At 39.3% G+C, this 8,062-nt stretch overlaps 1 protein-coding gene across 1 annotated transcript; it reads left to right on the forward strand.

Annotated features, from left to right (window-relative positions):
- The first annotated feature begins 5 nt into the window (after positions 1-5).
- rnf170 (ring finger protein 170) lies at positions 6-3,309 on the forward strand. Its single transcript, XM_055198072.2, has 6 exons — positions 6-325; positions 698-773; positions 1,653-1,761; positions 1,845-1,918; positions 2,006-2,137; positions 2,242-3,309. The coding sequence occupies exons 1-6, from the start codon at positions 186-188 to the stop codon at positions 2,509-2,511; spliced, it is 801 nt and encodes a 266-aa protein (XP_055054047.2). The 5' UTR covers positions 6-185; the 3' UTR covers positions 2,512-3,309.
- The last annotated feature ends 4,753 nt before the right edge of the window (positions 3,310-8,062 follow it).

Consider the following 8,062-nt stretch of genomic DNA (forward strand, 5'->3'; position numbering starts at 1 on the left):
GGACGGCGTTTCGACAAGGTGACGTCAGAGAAAAATGCGGAAAAGATTTACTGTCTGCCATAACACACAAGCACTAGCAAGTTTCTCTGCTTAAGTGTACTTGTGTGATTTTTAATTGCTGTCTTGAGAAATCTGTATATGCACGTGTTAAATCTTTTTTAAGGGGGAGGATATGAGCAGATGTAATGGAGGGAAACGAGGGTTTGGACGCCAATCCTTTGATTCCAGATGAAGAGTCTCTTATTGAGGGTGTGAGTGATCCGGTCCTGCTGGTTCTGGTGTTGAGTGTGACGGTTCTGGCTGGTCTGGTGACTCTGCTGTGCAGGTGAGAGACCCACAATACAGAACCACACTGACCTCTCTGTGACATCACACAACACCAGAGGAAAGTTCTGTAGGAAGGTGAATTTTGCCTTCTGTATTGTTACACAGTCTTGGTTAAGCCTAAATTTGGACCTGTTGTTTATCAGCACACAAAGATTTAAACGATTTAATGAAATTTGGAATATAGTGCCAACCAGTTATTAGGTTAGTTTTACTATAATTAGTCTACCTTCTGTGTTATACATGTTTAATAAAGACATGTGGGTGAGTAAAAGAGGACAGGGTTTTCTTTTATGCACAAACTATCACATAATTTTACACACTGTTAAACATCACGTTCCTCTCCTTCATACCCGTTTTATCTGTGTGTCAGGACTGAACAGCAGAGGATTCATCCAGAGAGTCAGGAGCATGTGCGTGTGGTCAGAGAGCAGCTTCAAAACGAGCAGGTATGAAGTGAATGTGACACCATTATAGTATTGAGATGAGAAGTCCGTTTAAAAGGGGACAGAGAATGAAAAACCATTTTACCTTTGGGCTTTGTTGAATAATGGTAGTCTACCCACATTCACAAACATACAAAAAGTGCTAAACATGCTAAACATCTCAGTCTCCTCTTTTAGAAATGTCAGCCAGAAAACAGCCCAATCTGAAAAACTGATGCTTATGACATCACAGGCATCTAATTGGCTTTAAAATAATTGGCTACATTTTTTGAGTGGCAGCAAAGTCAGCCAATCAGTAATGAGATTGCAAGTTAAGCCAGTAGGGGGAGCCAAATAGGTGCAAAACCACTTGTTTAGCTTTCTTAGAGAGGTTTTTAGGAAGCTTCTAAGGCATTACAGACCCAAACAAATTTTTTTTGTCTACATGTCACATCACAGAACAAGGATAAATACTCCGTTCAATCATTCTATGTCACCTTTAACTTTAACCCTTTTCTTACACTAATAACCCGAATCTTGAGCAGGAGCGTCCACAGATGAGCACTTTGACTTTATAATCCTCCTCAATGTTATTTAAGCTGCTAACACTCTTGCGCACAGTCTGTATGGTGAGATCATAAAGGCACGTATAGGAACGTCCCCCCATGGTTGATCTTAAATCCGGTTCAGTCCCATGGCGTACCTGTTAGCACCACGAATCTGGACGCGTGTCAGATATGCTAGTTAAAATTTGGCCTGCGCTGTGCTGGAACCAGCTCCACCAACTCAGCCCTAGTAATGAATTTCCTTCATCATCTTTGCCATCCAAAGTCCCTGATGCTTGAAGTAAAATGCTGAATGACGTGTAATAACTGTGCTGACTCTCACGAGCGTCTCATCTAGGTGTCGTCTTCAGAGTCCAGACATCAGTACTACTCCGATATGTCGTGTCCCGTGTGTCTGCAGCAGGCCGTACTGCCCGTAGAGACTAACTGCGGCCACCTCTTCTGTGGTTAGGAGCGTTCTTATATTGATCCATTTACAGTGTACCGGTGTGATCTGAGCATTCATTCATTTCGACATTTTTAATCAAAGGTCCGTGCATCATCGCGTACTGGCGTTATGGAACCTGGCTGGGTGCGATCAACTGCCCCATCTGCAGGCAAATGGTAAAGCTTTACTACAGTTTAAAAATGACAGAGTGAACACGCTCATTGGTTTTGTACGTGATCAGGTGTATGTCGACTGTTGATCAGGTGACCCTGCTCTTTCCGCTCTTCCACGACAACGGACGCAGCGCTCGGACGCAAGACGGACAAGTGGAACCTGCTACGATTATCAATGACATCAATGATTACAACCGCAGGTTCTCTGGTCAACCCCGATCGGTGAGTGTGTCATATCAGTTACTGTTCTTTAAAATGCTCTTATTGGTCACTAAAGGGCCCTATGTAATTTTTTGACTAATACAGATTGTCTTCCTGCGTTGCAGCTTGTGGACCGTTTACGGGACGTCCCCACGCTTCTCCGGCACGCTTTCAGAGAGATGTTCTCTGTCGGCGGGCTCTTTTGGATGTTCCGCATTAGGATCCTGCTGTGTCTGGTGGGTGCGTTGACTTACCTGGCGGCCCCGCTGGACTTAATCCCAGAAGGTGTGGTCGGCCTGCTGGGCTTCATGGATGATTTCTTTGTCATCCTGCTCCTCTTCATCTACATCTCCATCATGTATCGCGAGGTGGTGACGCAGAGACTGGCCGGCTGAGCGGATCACACGCTCCTATGGGAATCTGATTAATTCGGGAGATGGGATTTCGTCCCAACAGGGGGTAAAGTCCGCTTGTGCTTCTGTTCTTCACCATTGTTTGGTGAAATGTCAAATTTCTAGTAAATGTATCAAACATGAACTCACTTTGCAAAGCCAAATTGTGTAAGACAATAACAGTTGTTTCATTTCAGGTCGTATTGAGAAAGTTATTTATTTTACTTATCCATTAGAAATTGCTTATTTGTTTTTGTGTGTTTTAAGCATAAAGAAAATGTGACTTTTAATACGAAAATAAAACACTATTTGACAACAGGATATAAAACATTACACATGTATCTTGTTGTATTAACTGGAAACAATATAAGAATAGATTTAAATCCTGTCGCATATATTTTTTAGTAGAAAATGTCTGGTACGCAACATGTCAGTTTAAACCTGATAAAAGAGGTTTGGTGTGGTGTTACAGCAGAGCCATCAGTTATGTTTCATATTAAGAAAGATGAGTCAGAAAGACATTTTTCAAGCTGAAGCGTGCTGCGTAAATCCTTACTGTATATCAGTTGCCTTATAATAAAGTCACAGACAGACGTTTTCAGTTGTGAATGTTTTCTCTGAGGATGACACATCTTTCTGAATGTGATGATGATTTCTGCATTAAAAAGAGAAAGTCCTGTATTGTCACTTTAGAAAGTGACATTAAATGACAGAGATTGAATGTAATTGTGTGAAGAATTTGAGCTTGCAGCTCAGTATGAAAAAAATCTTCTCTTGAGCTTATTAAAGATTATAAACCAACATTACTGAAGAATTTATTTTGAGATTTTTCAATATGCACTATAATTTATTTGTTTAAATTGTTATCGTCACAATAAGGCTAAGTGTGTTTATCTACAGTTTATCTTTTCATTTATTAGAATATTCACTTTTTTAAAAGGTTTTATAGTGGAAGCTCATTGAACAAATGGAGACTTTTTGTCTTATAGAAATGATTGTACTTAAAGTTTCTTTTATCTTAATAATAAATCTATATCTTTTATGAGTAAAACATGTTTATAAACAATTTGTGGCCCACCATCTTATCTCTGTTGTTGTATTTAATACAATTAAGTGAATTTCTTTTAGACTAGAGCTAATAAGGGATGTCTGTTTTTAGGTAGTAGATAACTGTCGCATGAGCTCTATGAATGAAAAATACAGCAGATAAGATCTTTATTTTTACCGTACAATGAAATACTGGTGGAGCAACCTCCAGATGCCTTCATAATAAATACAAATACAAATCTCAATGTACAAATCTACATGACTGTACAGTGTACTATATTCATCATACAATATACACGAGACAATATTCACAAGTCAAAATGGAGTTTGAGCACTACGCAGTACCCTACGAGCGACACAACATAATACAAATAGAACATAAAGTGCAAATGTTGTTTGTAATAAAAAAACATTGTATGTAATAAAAGCCAGAGTGTCATGTGTTAGAATGGACAGTGCAGCATAGACAACACATTTGAATAAATGTGAACATTATTGTACCAAAAGTGAAATGTGCTAGAATGTCATATTGCACTTCAGTAAAGTGACATTACACAGTTAAGTGTCTCTCGGTCAGTGATGTGTTTAATAGTGCAATTGCTCTTTGATAGAAACTGTTTTTGAGTCTTGATGTGTGGGCGTGTAGTATCCTGTATCACAGGGGTCTTCAACTACTCTTCTTCGGGGACCAGATTTTAAAATTGTTAATATGGTGCGGGCCAAACTTTTACCCCTATTTTTATCTTATATATATTTTACTTTTACCATATATGTTTTTTTTTGTTACTTTTTGTTTAAAAAAAAAAACATGCATTTTCAAAAAAGATGCACACTTCTTGTATCCAGTATTTTGCCTTTTAATTACTGAAATTGCTCTTTTTTATATATTTTAAAAACAATTGCAGTTTAACATTGCAACACATTTTAATAGGTATGAACAATTATAAACATTGAACATTACACAAAAAGTGTGAGTGTAAAAGATCAACACATGCCGAGCTCTTAAACTTCTTTTGTTTATAACTTTCATAATTTGTTACATTTCAAGTATTCACCACATATTGTCAGTCTTCTCCTAATGACTAAAACTACACTACATGTTTTCTTTTTTTATATTTTAAAGATATATAGGCCAAACCGCCTTTCCATTGTACACTACATCAGGACATGACTGTCAGAGTTCGCCCCCTAATGGCAGTCGTTATGAAATTGTAGTTTAATTGTAAATCTGTGTCATGGGAGAGAAGCTCATTCCAGCGCAAGAGCCTTTAATCTACGAATATATTTATATATTTGTTTTGATTGGAACACACTGAAATACATCGCTCCCGGTCGGCGTATCACATGCATCCAAAGTTTGAATTGGATCAGATAATTACGCACCCACCATAGATGGTTGGTTGGCACTCAACGCAGCCCCTTTATGACTCTCCATAAGTTTTTTCGGCCGTCATTTGTCATGTACAGTGGAAAGGTAAAAGTAACCTCACTGATTTTAAATCAGACAAAGATGATTGGAGGGCCGCACTTGGCCCGTGGGCCGCCAGTTTACCAGAGGGCAGGAGGGTAAACAAGTTATGACCTGGGTATGAAGGGTCTTTAATGATGTTTGTAGCTTTCCTGGTGTAACAGGACCTATAAATAATAGGAATTGTATGATGGCTCTGTTTCATGGTTAAACTGCAGAGAATGATGATGCAGTTCCGGTGTCGATCAGCAGGTGGCAGTAAAAGCAAACTAACAGCTTCTTATCATAAATGTTTATATCATAATGTGGGTCAAACAGTTGTATGTATTGACCTGAGATCAGATGTTGAGCTGAATGTCTCTGTGCATTTGCTCAACTGCAGGTGTCGTATTGTTTGAATAAAGTGAAATCTGGGGAAAACAGTCTATTTTGGTTTGGTTTATGAATGACATGACTCTACAGTAGTACAGTGCTGTTAACAGTGGCCTCCATAATTAGAAGAAGTTTGGCACAACTTCCAAGAGCAGGTTATCTGGCCAAACTGAGCATTCAGGGGTAAGAGATGTGACAAGAACCCGACGGTCGCTTTGACTGAGCTCCAGTAATCCTGTGTGGGGATGAGACAAAGTTCCAGAAGGACAACCATCGCTGTAGCCCTTCACCGATCCGGGTGTCTCCTCTCCTCAGTGCAAAACACACGAAAGTCTGCTTTGAGTTTGAAGCACTCTCACACTGTGAATAACAAGATTCTCTGGTCGGATGAAACTGAGATTGAAGTGTTTGATCTCCACACCAGCCCCAACCCCCCCCCCCCCCTTAATATCAGCATCCCAACAGTGAAGCATTGTGGTGGCAGCATTGTGCTCTGATGGTGTTGGAGACTGGTCAGGATTGAAGGAGAGCTAAATGGAGGAAATTATAGAGATATCTCAACTGCTGTATACAGACTGGGCTGAAGGTTCACTAACATGGCAATGACCCCAAGCACACAGCTAAGACAACACAGGAGTGACTTAGGGACAACTCTGTAAATGTCCCGGTGACCCAGCCAGTGAGAGACCTGACATCTCTGGAGAGACCAGAAAGTGGCTGTCCACAGACGGTCCCCATCAAAACTGGCTGAACTTCAGAGGATGTGCAGGAAAGTCAGAAAATCCCCCATTCCAGGTGTAAAGCTTGTTGTGTCATCCAAAAAGACTCGAAGCTGGAACGTTTGCCAACTAAGCTGCTTCAACTAAGTTCTGACTAAAGGGTCTGGATGTTAATTTTTTCAAATGAAAAAAAAAAACTGAAATATTACATTTACACACGCTTCTAAGATTGCTTTCACTTTGCCATTATGGGGTTTGAGTGCAGAGTGAGGAGCAAATGAATCTGAATGATTGTAGTATTAGTCTACAACATAACCACATTGAAAAACATGAAGGGACTCTGAATACTTTCTGAATGCACCGTGTGCATGTACACATTAAAGAAGCAGGTTCACATTGTGTCATTTTAACACATTACTGTCACGGTGATCCGTGTCATGTTTTGTGTCTGTTCCATATTGTCATCACCTGGACAATTGTTAATTATCACCTCATTCATTCCACCTGTGTGTCATTAGTCTTTGTGTATTTAATTATACTGCTGTCTGTGTCACACTTGTCGCCGGAAGATTGTCCTTACTACCCTGTCTGTTCCCCGTGTCACATTTTGGATGTTCCTGTGTTGCTTACCTGTACTCCTCGTGTTTTGTTCCAGTTTTATTAGTAAATGTTATTTATTTTTCCGAACTCTGTGTTTGTGTCCTCACTCCACTCCCGTTTCATGACAATTACATCATGATTTTGCATTCAAATGAATAAAAGTGATAACACAAATGGTCTTAAAAAGTAACAGAGAGATGTGTCTAGTTTGGGAAAATGCCTCTAGTGTTGTCCCAAAAATAATACTGACCGTCTTTATGTGTATATATGTCACGTGTACATAAAGTATGGTGATTTACATTCACACAGGTTTGTGATGTCATCGTCGGGTATATGATGTCATCACAACCTGATTGACCCGTGTCATCTTTATTTAGTAATTTTGAAATGATCTTTGAAGGGAACTAAATCTCAAAGCTGTATGTGTATGGACCCTGTGAACGAAAAGAGGTTTTTCTGTTAAACACAAATAAACCTGACAGGATTTGATTTCATTCATTTACATCACGACTGAGATTAAAGATTTGTATATATAAAACATCTCTTTCGTTCACATCAGCTGTGATCTTTATATTTGTATGCAGTTAATTAGGGTTTTTTTAGGTGTCTTGTTGGTTTTGGGCTGTTTGGAAATGTCAATGATCACAGAGCTGTTGTTCGCTGTGACAGGGCTTTGACATAAATCATCTGCTTATTTTACCGCATCAGAGCGTTTATGTTGTGTTTGTCCTGTGGTAATGGACGTCTGCCAAGACTTCTACTGACCAATGAGAAGTGACTGCTGCATTACATATGCGTGTGCGTGTTTGTGTATCAGTGTGTGTCTCTCTGTATCTGTGTGTGTGTGTCTCTCTGTATCTGTCTGTGTCTCTGTTTGTTTGTTTGTGTGCGTGTATGTGTGTCTGTGCGTGTGTTTAATGCACATGTCATTATACACAATTGATCAAACATTCAGTATAGAAACCAAAGAATTATACAACATCCTTGGCTAAATCTAGGCACAGAAAACCCCCTCACAACTCAATATATATAACAAGATAACTATACAACATATCAGCAACATACAGATGTCTTTTTAAATGTGCTTTTATGCTAGCATTGAAGATTCTGCCCCCTGCATTCTGGGGGGCTACCATTGTCACCTGTTCATAAATCCTCCCCTTTATAGTAAACCACATGTGTACTTTACACCCCTGACTCTCTAATGGAGCTGAATCTTTCATTTTTTTATCTGAATCTACTTATACAGTATGTAAATAAATACCTGATCGTTTTTCCTGTTCGCCTTAAGTGTGAAAAGTTTGGATTGAATGTGACTAAATGTTATGTTTGGCCTGTTTGTGTCCAT

This window comes from Misgurnus anguillicaudatus, chromosome 22 (genome assembly GCF_027580225.2).
Source record: "Misgurnus anguillicaudatus chromosome 22, ASM2758022v2, whole genome shotgun sequence".
NCBI classification, from domain to species: domain Eukaryota; kingdom Metazoa; phylum Chordata; class Actinopteri; order Cypriniformes; family Cobitidae; genus Misgurnus; species Misgurnus anguillicaudatus.